Here is a 12,383-nt window from a genome sequence, read left to right as displayed (position 1 = left end):
GTGTGTTATGCAGTGAAACGTAAGAATTTTGTGGTTTATTTTGCTCTGAAGAATCGTTGTTGCCCCTTTATTTTTTCCTGTCATACTTCTGGCTCCATCAGTTGCTATTGAAACGATTTTATTTAAATCGATCTTATTGTCTTCAAGGCATTTTTGCACGGCATTCGCTATATCTTCCCCTCTAGTTTGTCCCGAGAGCTGTAGCAATCCTAGAAGTTCTTCTTTTGGACCTTGGGAAGACATATACCTGACAAAAAGGGCAACTTGTGCCGTGTCTTTTATGTCGCAAGACTCATCTATAGCAAGTGATAAGGCAGAAGAATGTTGAATATCTTCCACCTGCAAATATGTTACATTTGAAGACATTTTAGCTATTCTATCTTGTACTGTTTTAGCGGATAGTGGCAAATCTTTGATTTTTTTCAAGATTTCTGGTTTGTTTTTGAAATCACGAAACAGTTCTTCAGATGCACGTATGAAGCAATCTTTGACATACTCGCCATCTGTGAATGGGTTGCCTTTTTTTGCAATTTCTAGTGATACCGCGAAGCTTGCCAGATTAACATTACTTGTAGATTGCGTCCAGTTGCTTAACATGGAACTTGATTGCTGTTTTTGTTTTTGGATCTCGTCGACAGCTTTTTTTCGTTCTTCGCCGGCTAGATATTTACTAGCAAACTGAGTATGTTTTTTAGTGAAGTGTCTCTCTAAATTTGATTTCTTATTGTGTGCGAGTTTTTCGTGGCAAATGAGACAAGTCGGAAGGCCATCTGAGTTGCATATGAAAGCGAACGACTCCGTCCAATCCCGATTGAATTCTCGATGCTCTTCTTCAGTTCTTCTCTTTTTTTTTTTGTAGATGCCATGCTTGCGGTGAAGCTGTAATAAAGAATTTTTAAAATTATTATTTAGGTATCCAAAACAGCAGATGACAAGTTTTGCAATTATTTACTATGTCAACGTATACCTAAGTAAATATATACGAGAAGCTGGGCATAATGAAATATAATTTATCAAAAAACATTTTACAACGATATTTCCCAATTAAAAATACCTACCTAAATAAAATAAATAATTCTCTAATAATTTAATTATTAAAATAAATAATTTAGACACGAAACACTTTGTCTCACTCTCTCACGTACTGATTGACTATAAGTACATAGTTTCGTCGCATCTGTGGTCACCTCCCGTGTGCGGTGATCGCCGACTGGCACGAAAGGACTTGTCAGAACGTGTTTATCACGGCGCAGTCTGCACATTTTAGTTGTTTTTTTTAATTTTGGCAAATATTAGATACTTAGTTTACGAGTAAAGGTGTTATGCCCAGCTATGCCGAAATCAATGAAAATTGCCAAACATATAAACTTCCGAGAGCTTCCGACGGACTGACGACAGTGACGATGCGTGTCACGTGGGGAGGGGTGCGGTGAAAAGCGAGTACAAGTGGCTGAGAGATAGAATCGGTGCCTAATCCTCGTTAATCGATTCAGAACGATTTTTAATTTTTTTTTTTTTTTGATAAGATAAATAATATTTGCGTATGGAACTAAAGAGCCACAGCTTCACATCCAAAGAGTCGCATGTGGCTCGTGAGCCGCAGGTTGCCGACCCCTGACCTAGACCTTGCTATTCCTCTGGGTCTCTTTCCTGCCATCTTGCAATCAAACATCTGTTTTGCAGACCTTTCTTCATCCATTCTATTTAAGTGGCTGTACCACCTTAGATTAGCTCTGTTGACACATTCTTGAATGCTAATAATGTCAAGTTCTTTTCTAATGATATTTTCATTTTTAATATGATTCTGCCATTGATGCCATCAGTTCATTCCTCTAATTTTTTCTCAGAACTCTCATATCTGTGGTCTTAGATCCTTACCTTAAAACTGGTTTTAACACTGTCTTGTATTCTGCAAGTTTGGTGTTTTGGCTAATTTCTTTCTTATTCCATATACATTTATTCAACTGGCTACCTACCATACCAGCTTTATTTATTCTGCTGTCTATTTTTAGAGTTAACCTGCCATTTTCACTAAAAATTGTGCCTAAATAGCTGAATTATTTTTCTTTTTCTAAAGGATCTCCATTCAGAATGCAGTTGAAATTTTGTATTCTCCTGCCTATTTTCATAGTTTTGGTCTTTTTATTGCTGATTTTCATGCCAAATTTGTTATAGGTGTCATTCAATTTAGTTAGTGAATCCGAGACTACTCGATGTGCTTAGAAGTACATCATCATCTACTTAAAGCAAAGAGCTAAGTTTGACATCTCCAATTCTAATATCAAGCTTAATGCCACTTTCTTTCATAATGTGAACCTTGTCTTATCCCTGATTTTGCATCAAACCATCTTCATGTATTTCCTTCACTTCTAACTGCTGACTGACAACTTAAATATAGACTGTGCATTACTCTGTATAATGTTTCATTCATCCCATATAATTGTAGTGTTAAGTATAGATCCTTGTCATATTCCCATGATTTCTCAACTATTTGTCTTAAAGTGAAAATTTGATTTTGATAATCTCCATTTGGTCTGAACCCAGCTTGTTCTTCTCCAAATTTCTCTTCCAGAATCTTTCTCAGTACCTCTTTTCAAGTATGCCTGCATAAATCTGGAACACTTAGTAGAGAAATTCCTCTGTAATTCTCACATTCAGTTTTATACCCTTTTTTTATATATGGGTACTATGAGAGCTCTATCATTGGGACTTGACCTTCTGACCAGGCCCTCTGAATTATGCAGTGTAACCACTGCAAAACTTTTATAACTTCATACTTAAGCATTTCTGGTCGTATCATCTACTCCAGCTGCCTTTCCACATTTCAAGTTTTTGATGACTTTTTCTACCTCAAATATTGATATGTACTCCTCTTTGCTTTCCTCTTGAAAATTTCTATTATGGTTCTGTCACTGCTTGGTTCATTTAACAGTCTTTCAAAGTAATTACTCCAGACATGTGGAATATTCATATCTTCAGTTTTCATGTCAGCTTTACCATCTTTGATTCCTTTTACAGTACTCTTTCCTCTGTTTCTAAGCTTCTTCGATAGCCTCCAGAACATTTGGCCACCATCCTGATATTTATTTTCTATATGTTTGCCAAAGTCTTCTGATGACTTTTGTTTAGCTAATTTTATACACAGCTTAGCTCTCTTACATTTTTCTCTGTATTCTTTTAGGGCATCTGGCAACTTATTCGCTAGGAACATTTGGTATGCTTTCTTATTTTCCAGGACTGCTTCTTTAACTTCTTGTGTCCACTGTAGTGTTCTTATTTTACTATTCTTGTAGACAATTTCACCAGATACCTCCCTAGTTGAATCAATCAATGTCTGCTTCAGAGTTTGCCACTGTGACTCCAATGTTTGGTTCATTTTCAGTTTGTTTCATGTTTCATGTTTGCATAGTCGAGCTGCTCAACTTTAATTCTTTTAAAACTTTCTTACGTACTGTTCTTTTCAATGTGATATCCTCTTTAATCCTACTTAGTACTAAGCAAAGGTTACTTACAATTTCAAATCCTCTGTACACTCTTATCCTGAATGAGCATGAAGATATCACAACAACATTGTGACCTAGACAACGAGGCTTTTGTTATTTCTTGTGTCTTCTCTCCATTTGAATTTGTGGGTATCTTTATGTTGAAACATGGTGCTAGTAATGACTAGCCAGTCCTGAGTAGAAGTCCTGTAACTACTTGCAATTATTATTAGTCTTTCAAAGTAATTTAGAGAAAAGAGCAAAGCCCTTTTCTCTAAATTTTCCCAAAATGTTCCTATATGCAGGAGCGCACCAAGGGTATTTGCCGCCCGTCTGACATCTAAAAGTAAGGGTTATTAATATTATATTAGTTAATGTCGTGTTAAAGTCAATGTTGCCACCCAGGTGCGGTGCACCCCTTGCACCCTCGGGTTGGCAATGCCCTGCCTATATGCCTGGCAGGATTCATTTCCTACTCTGCTGTTGAAATTCCCAACACTTTTTCCATTTTCTTTGTCAGCTGTGTGTTCTAATGACTCAAAACATTCCTCCACTTCCTTGGAAGAACCTTCTGTGGAACCATAGGTACAAATGTCCATGTCTATATTTTGAAGTTTACCACATAACTACTTGAAAATGCCTTCCAATAAGTTTATCTTCATGTTTGGTGTTGAATGCTATCACCACTCATTCCTTTCCTTGAGCGTTGTTGCTTGAAAATAACATCCTGTACTTATTTAGTAAGATCTCACCTGTTTTTGTCTTTGTCTCAGTAATGCTAATTATGTTCACGTGGCACTTTTCCAGTTCTTCTGCAAGTTTGATTTCCTTTCCATTAATACTCCTTATATTGACAGTTCCTGTCTTCAGTTCTTTTGAATGTGGGTTTATTCTTCTTCTTCTAGATGATGAGTTGGAACTTGTTCCAGTAGCCGACTTTTCACTGTTTGCCATGGTTCCCTGACAAAAATAGCGTAATGTATCATCATGTGTTAATTAATTAGTTAATCTTGCAAAGTCACGTCAGAGTGTGGGTTATGGACTGAGTACATCATAAAAGTGAGTCTGGTTCCACAGTGATTGCTGCCTAATTTCTTGTTGCTTTCATGAATGTTTTTATTTGTCTTTCCTACTAAATTATTATTTACGGATAAGATTTATAAAGTTACTCTTCATCATGTGAACAATAAACCAAAGAACACAAACTGTGTTGTGGTTTACATTTTAAATCCACATTAAAGGAAAGGAGATTCTGTATAATTATGTGTAATGTATAGTGATTAGTAGACTGATATCTTGGGCAAGAAAAATTTTTTTAGTGGCTAGTAGATTTAAGTTGTATTTCTGGAGCCCTGCTCACCAGAATTAGATTTGTCTTGAGATGTAGCTAGTTTTTGTGTTATAAGATGAAACTCATATTCAACTTATATTGCTGGGAATTCATCTTCAATTAGCTGGAATTCTTCTAGCACTGTACACTTTTGTCCAAGACCAAAATCACAAGTTCAAGATGTAAAGTTGAGAAAGATAATGAGTGGGAGTAGGTGTTATCAAATGAGTTATTTTTATCTTTTAAGTGTTATGTGTAAATTTTTGCAGTCATCTTAATTTTTTGATTCTGTTTTTTCAATTTATTATTATCACTATTCTTTACCAGATTTAGGCCTCCCATGTTTTGTCAGTTGGCTAGTTCTCCAGACTTGAGAGATAGATAAATGGACTGTGTGTCATACAAATGATATACAAGTGTTCATAGAATTTGCAAGTATGCATTGATCCTTCTTTTGTAGAAGGATTGGAACAATTTAAAAATTCAATAGAAAGATTTGAAGAAAAAAAAAAAATCACCACCAGTAAGAATGTCCACATAAGAGAAATCAGTTATGATATTACAGTTACATCTATGTTTGTTAAAAATTACTTATGCACCCTTCCTGCACATAAAAAAAAAACTGTAATCACTCTGTGTTTCATTTTTTTCTTTTTTTATTTTAAGGAGAGGTTATTGAGGATACTTTAGAAGAAGAGAATGAGTCATCTTCTACAAAATATCAGTTGACTGGTATTGTAGTCCATAGTGGCCAGGCAAGTGGTGGCCATTACTATTCCTATATTTTGCACAGGTAAATATTAAATAGTGAGATTTTTTTTACAGAAAATTATCAGTAATACAACATTTGTTTTAAGAATCATAGACGAATTGCATTCATCTTTGGAGTTAAGCAAGCAAGCATACAGAAGGATGTGATTTGTTAACAAACTAATATAATTCTCATTGATGTTAAACTTATAAAGAGTTAAATGCACATTATCTTCAAAATAGGTATTCTAAAAAAAAATGATTGGAATTAATTAAATTAACAAATGTAAGACCTGTGGTTGCACTTCATGTTTGATAGCTGTGCTGTCTGTTTTCTTTTAGTGTGATTCAACAGTGCACAGCACTCATAAAAAATTTGCAAGATCAACTACCATTTGAATAAAATTTTAAAATTACTAACTCACCCTTTTCTCAAGGTCATCAGAAGTATATACATAGATACCAAAAACATAAGCTAATACTGTGTCGATCTGTGGTGTTTTGCTAATTAACCTTGACTAGCCATGTCTCTCATGGTAAACATAAATAAATAAAAGTTAAACTGCAAATTGGTAAGGACCTAGAGTCCCTGCCATTCATGGGAGAGAGAGGAGTTCAAGCCTACCAGATATGTGTCCTATTATTAACTTCAGAACCTGTGGAAATATCAGCTTTCCTCTAAAGTATCCTCTGGGATCAATCCTGTTCTTCAGGAAAAATCTTAATATAATAAGAAAAATCAATAATTGTGCACTGAGCTGGTTTGAAAGTCCTCAAATTCATTGTTCACTGAAGGGACCATGGTAGTGGTCTCACCAGATGATGAAAATTCTATCACTTAAAAATTATTTATACTCTTTTTGGCTGAGATATGACATTTTTGTCTGTTTGCTCAAATGAACTGTACACACAATTCTCTCCTAGAGAGAGAGAATTGTGTGTATGTGTATGTGTGTACCTTAAAATCTGTTTGCTTCATTCTCTCAAACTCATTCTCTAACAACTTTTCTAATCTCGTAGTAATCTTTCTTGAATATATTAATCTTTGCAACTAAATTCTGTTTTCTTACTCCACTGATCCAGCTGATAGTGGTGCTGAAGCATTTCCATCAACAACAATCTAATACAGATTGCACACATGCTTATCACAGTTGAAGATAATCCTAACTACTCTTCAAAAACTTGATCTCTTCCTTGCCAAATGATCCTTCTAAGATTCTGTAGATGTTGTTAATGTAGGCAATTCAGATCACAAGATTGTGTTTTTTTCTTTACCTATGAAGCAACTGTTACTCAGCCACTCTCATTAGCATGTCATCCGCTATTATTAAATTCCAGGTTAGATGATTTCGGTGTTACATTTCTTGGTTGGACTCTTTCTAGGTTGATTTCTGAGTGCCACTGCAGATTCCAAAATAAGTCTTTTCATTTTAAATTTACTATGGTAGAGCATGGTGATTTTCTTCCCAAAGATCCTGTGAGTTGTGTCCAATACATGGTCTGCAAGGCCAGATTGACCATAGTTGTGGCTGCAGATGTTAGATTTGTGTTCATCTAAATGGATAGTAGCTGAACTACCTGTCTGTACAAAGTAAGCCATCTTGCAGGAACAATCTACTTCATATACTCCAGGCACTGAGAGAGGAGGGAACTGATCTTTGTTAGAATGGATAAGGGTAGCAAGTTTCCAGTGGTGCTTAAAAGCTGTGTAGAGCTTGTACTTTTTTAAAGACCTAGCTATTTTTTTATCTTTAGAGGTACATGTGGCATAATTAAAAATAATAACTTAACACGTATAAAACCAACAATAATAACTTTAATGAATTAAAGGTACAAATATTTTGTACTGTAAGTAACAGTACGTCATCAGTGTAGAACAAACAGTTAAAGGAATGGAATACAAAGCACAGAACAGTCGCAGATTTCCAATTAAAATTGTTGCTGCATGCCAGAAAATTAATATTAATAAAATATTATTAAATAATTCTTAAAAACTATTTCATTGTTGGTTGCATAAGATAAGAATCTCCCAAAAGTTTGGGAGAGTTATTAACTAGCTATTTTTTACAATGTGCCCTGGACGTAGGGGATGGTGATGCCATTTCTGAAATCCTTCTGAAGGATGGCTGGGGAATGAGAGACGAACTAATTATTTTTTTCATTCTGTAAGCAATATAACCATTGGACAGGAAGGTGTTGTGTATATGGTTGAGTAGAGAGAGAGGTTCCACTGGAACAAAGATGATAGACTCTGTTGGTTAGTTTTAATGATGCCATGTTGTTGAGAGGGATAATAGTGGGTAAATTTGGGAATGCATCTGCCTGTATGAATGGGTTTTCTATATACAGTGAAGGAGAGGTTACCATTTTCCTTTACGATCTTAAACTGGATTCTTGGATGTAGACTATTCAGGTAAATGAGGAAGGAGTCTAATGTTTCTGGTCCATGAGGCTAACAGAACGGTACAGATGAGAACACAGACTGAACTTTCTCATTTACGTCACACCTTCTTAGCCAATGGCTATAATCCCTATAAGATAGACAAAAATACTAAATGCTTCCCAGGACCCCCCCCCCCACCACCACCACCATGGTCTATCACAGAAGACTACAACAAAACTGTCACCATCCCATACATTAAATGCACATCTGAAAAGATATCTAGAGTGCTTAATAAACATCAGCTACCCACCATATTTAAACCATATATGAAATTGGCAACTCTCATCCATTCACCCAAGGACAGAATCTTTCCTTTATCACATCCAGGAATCTATGAAGTGCTGTGTTCATGTGATTGAGCTTACTACGGATAGACAGGAAGAACTGTGGACATCTGTCTCAGTGAACATAAAAAATACATCCAGTACTATCAATCCTGTGTGTAGGGATATCTAAAAGCATGGTCTGCTAGACCTGACTTGCCATAGCAAACCATGCATTTAGATATCCCTACACACAGGATTGATAGTAAAAAAACAAAAGTGCTGCACAGAAGTCATTATAAGTCAGAGAGGTTGTTCCTAGAATCAACAGAAGCCTTGAAACATACTCCCAACAAGTATGACTGTATGAATTTGCCAAAGATTTGGGATACAGTCATCTTAAGACCAAATTAATACCTGCTTTCTCTGTTGTTTTTTTTTTCCAACATAGATGGCGCCTAATTAGGACTTTAGACTTTGTGTTATACATTATAATTGTTCAAACTAATCCCATTGTTATACTGGATTGTGGTTGTCTCGCTTACTGTGACAAACTGTTTTTGTGTTCTGATGCTGCCAGATACCAGTGAAATATCAGCAATAAGTTAATAAATAGTTATTTTCTTATCAGTCCATGTTCTCATCTATACTGTTAAAATTATCAACAAGAAACCAAAGTCCTAATTGATGCCATCTATTGTTGGATAAAGAAAGAGAGAGAAAAACAAGTATTAATTTGATCTTAAAATGGCTCTCTCCCAGATGTTTATTAAATTGATTCAGCCATACTTGTTGAGGTTAGAATGTTTTAAAGCTGCTGATTATAATAACAATCTCTCTGACTTATAATGACTTCTGTGTAGCACTATTGTTTTCTTCCATTTGATTCTGTGTAAAAGGGTTCCAAGTCATGGTCTGCTAGTCCTGACTTGCCACAATGATAACGCTGAATGTAATTTTTATGGTCACCAAGGTAGATGTCAATAATTCTTCCTGTCGATCCATAGTAAGCCAGGACACTTCATACACTCCTGGATATGAAAAAGGACAGAGTTTGTACTCAGGTAAATGTAGTGCAGAGGTGATATTTGTTAAGCACATGAGATATTTTTTCAGATGTGCTGTGAATGTCTGGGATGGCAATAGTTTATAGTAGAGATTGACTTCTATTTGGGTTTATCTAGGTCAAATTTATTTCAAACTAAGTTAGAAACTAAGTTAAATTTGACCTATATAAACCCAAATAGAAGTCAATCTATTCTATAGTTCTTGTGGTCAAAAATAACATTTTTATCATTATGGCAATAGCTTTTCTGCATAATATTATGCAATGAAGAGGATTTCCAGGGAGCATTTAGTGTTTTGTCTGTGCTTTGGGGATTAGTCATTGGCTAAAATAGTGTGTTGCAAGTAAGTGAGTTAGTAGTAAGAGCATTGTCATTGGAACAGATAGCTCCGTGAGTTAATGATTTTAGGATACCATATTGTTGAGCTGGATATAGCTTTTAATTTTTCAGGAAATGACAATGTATACTAGAATATTAATTATAAAAAACTTTAATTAATACCTTTCTATATTTCGCAATGTTACATTGCCATCATCAGGGATTACAAAAAACAATGTTATGTACATGCAGGCAATAACACTGAGCAAATGATACTGAATAAAGGCAACAGAAGTCAGGCCTAGAGTTCTAAACGGTGTCCCATAGTGGGCTGAATTGGGTTGTCTTGGCCGTTGGGATGGAGAACACATCATCCATGTTGTGTAGCCAGACAGTGGATTTATGTGGGGCAGAGTTTAAGGCTTCAAAGGTCTCCATAAAGAAGTTGGCCAGGGATGATGAGGGTGGAGAACCCATGACAGTCCACTCTATCTATTTGTAAATTTTTTTTTACCAAACAAAATAGCCTGAGTTCATTGAGAACTGAAATAGTGCTGAGATATCAGGAGAAATATGTCTTGGATGAGGTCTAAGGTATCTCTGAGTGGGACATTAGTGAATAAGAAGGAGATCAAAACTAGCCATTATGTCAGCGTATTGGAGTGTGAGAATTTCTATACTGGCTTTAAAGTGGGCTAAGTTTTTTTATTTGTGAAGGTGTGTTGCCAGTATATTGTGTGAGCACTTTGGCTAAATGTTTGAGTAATTTGTATGTGGGCGAATCATTGCCATCCACAATGGAACGTAATAGTGCATTCTGTTTATGGAATTTTGACAGTCCATATATCTGGGGAAGGGGGGGGGGGTTAGAGTTATAAGGTTTTGGCTTGTTTGTGACTTCCACAGGCCAAGAGGTAACCTTTTTAAGGTGCCTATGGAGTGTTCTGATTTGTGTGCTGTTGTGATCATAGTCTATAGGGAGATAAGTAGAATGATCTAGAAGAGGCAAGCTTATCTGATTGGTTTAAAACCATAGTGGCATTTCCATTATCTGCTTTGGTAATTATTATTCTGTTGTTAGTTTTAATCTCTTGCAGAGCTTCAGATTCCTTTTTTTTGATAGGTTGCTTTTTTGTGGTTTAGCTTGGGTGAGAACACTGGCTACATCCAGTCTGATGTTGCAATATGGTTGGAATGGCTGTGGATATTGGTCTGATGTTGTTTTATTGAATTTTATATGTATAAAATGTAAAACTAAAATATGTGTTTAGTAAAGTATAATGTATAATGGATTTTTCAATAGCAGTGAAAGAACTGTATGACCAAGAAAATGACTATAGAATTGTGCATATTTGTACACACACACACACACATATATAACTGTGTACAGTAAATATTTTAATTTTTCTATACTTGAGCTTCATTCTTTGGCATTATGTTGATCCTTGAAGTCAGTGCACCATCACAGGTTGAATCTAAAATATTGTAACAGAGTATAAAATAATATATAAATATAGTAAACTCACTCTCTCCACTGATCTTTGATATAAAAAGGTAGGATTTAGAGAAAAATGTTTCATTTCTTGCTTTTAAAATAATATATCTGTGTGAATAAATCTAAAATTTACTTTTCTTATGATTCATGCTGCTACTGAAAAATCCATTATACTTTTAACATATTTTAGTTTTACATTTTATACATATAAAAACAAACTTTCTATTCAACAGAAGTTATATTGTTTTGAAATTCTTGTAAGAAAGGAAATAGTATGTTCACACAGTTAATGTTTTATATGGAATACTATTATCTTGATAACTCTACATATAGAAATGAACCGTAAAAGTGGAAGTTTAAATATGTAAGTGATAATACTTGCTTTGTCATTCTGAAAAAAGCCTCTGTATTACATGCTTTTTTAAAGTTATATTTGCATTTTTATTTGAATAATAGTTTATTTAAATTCTGCTACTTAAATTTTTTTTATTGTATTAAATTTATGAATGATTTTACCCAAAGTGGACTTTGTTGTTGGCAGAAGCAAGTTGGTTTTTCTACATGCATTAGTTGAAAAAAGAAAGTTTTCACAACACCATATGATTGTTAGTGTGGTTTAATCTGGAAATAAAAAAACATCAGTGATCTTTTGTTATGATATACAGGTAACCCTCGTATAACACAGTACTTACACAACGCGGTTTCGAAATAACATGGTCTACAAATTGTTGAACCCTTGTTCAATGCGGTACTTATACAACATGGTTTCGATAAAAATACGGTCTACAAATTTTAGTAACCCTTTATCTTTTCATATGTTTTTCACTGTGCAACTTGAAAATCAAATTTTATCTTCGTTAAATTTCTGTCTGCCTGTATCGTGCAGGTACGAATAAAGTAGCGAATTTATATTAGGGAAAATACCCTTTAGCATGCATGTACATCAATTGTTTACCATATAAAGTGTTTATTGTTGAAAATTGTCTTCATTTTCTGGCAGGAAAGTGCATTAATTAAAAATCATGTGTTAATCTCAAGCTGAGCACTTTAGTTTCTGGTAAGTTACATACATAATTAATATGTAATGCTTTTTTTTTATGTAAAAATTTTATTTTTATAGTAATGGCCACAAACTGCAACGAAAGGGAAAACCAACATTGAGAAGAAAATTCATTTCTCTCTAAGAAAAAATTAAAATCATGGATCAGCTGCAAATTAGAGAAAAACTAATTGTT

The 12,383-nt window shown here is 34.7% G+C and overlaps 1 protein-coding gene across 4 annotated transcripts in view; it reads left to right on the top strand.

The window, feature by feature from the left end:
* Positions 1-12,383, top strand: part of faf (ubiquitin carboxyl-terminal hydrolase-like faf) — a 1,099,079-nt gene that overhangs the window by 676,964 nt on the left and 409,732 nt on the right. For all 4 annotated transcript variants that reach the window (XM_090401226.1, XM_090401227.1, XM_090401224.1 and 1 more), the window contains one exon: positions 5,479-5,605. In XM_090401226.1, the coding sequence (XP_090257352.1) occupies positions 5,479-5,605 (127 nt within the window). The remainder of the gene's footprint in view (positions 1-5,478; positions 5,606-12,383) is intronic.

Source organism: Typopeltis vanoorti, chromosome 12, assembly GCF_054136105.1.
Source record: "Typopeltis vanoorti isolate ZY-2024b chromosome 12, IOZ_Tvanoo_1.0, whole genome shotgun sequence".
In the NCBI taxonomy this organism is placed as follows: Eukaryota; Metazoa; Arthropoda; class Arachnida; order Uropygi; family Thelyphonidae; genus Typopeltis; species Typopeltis vanoorti.
This window is presented reverse-complemented; position numbering and strand designations above follow the sequence as displayed.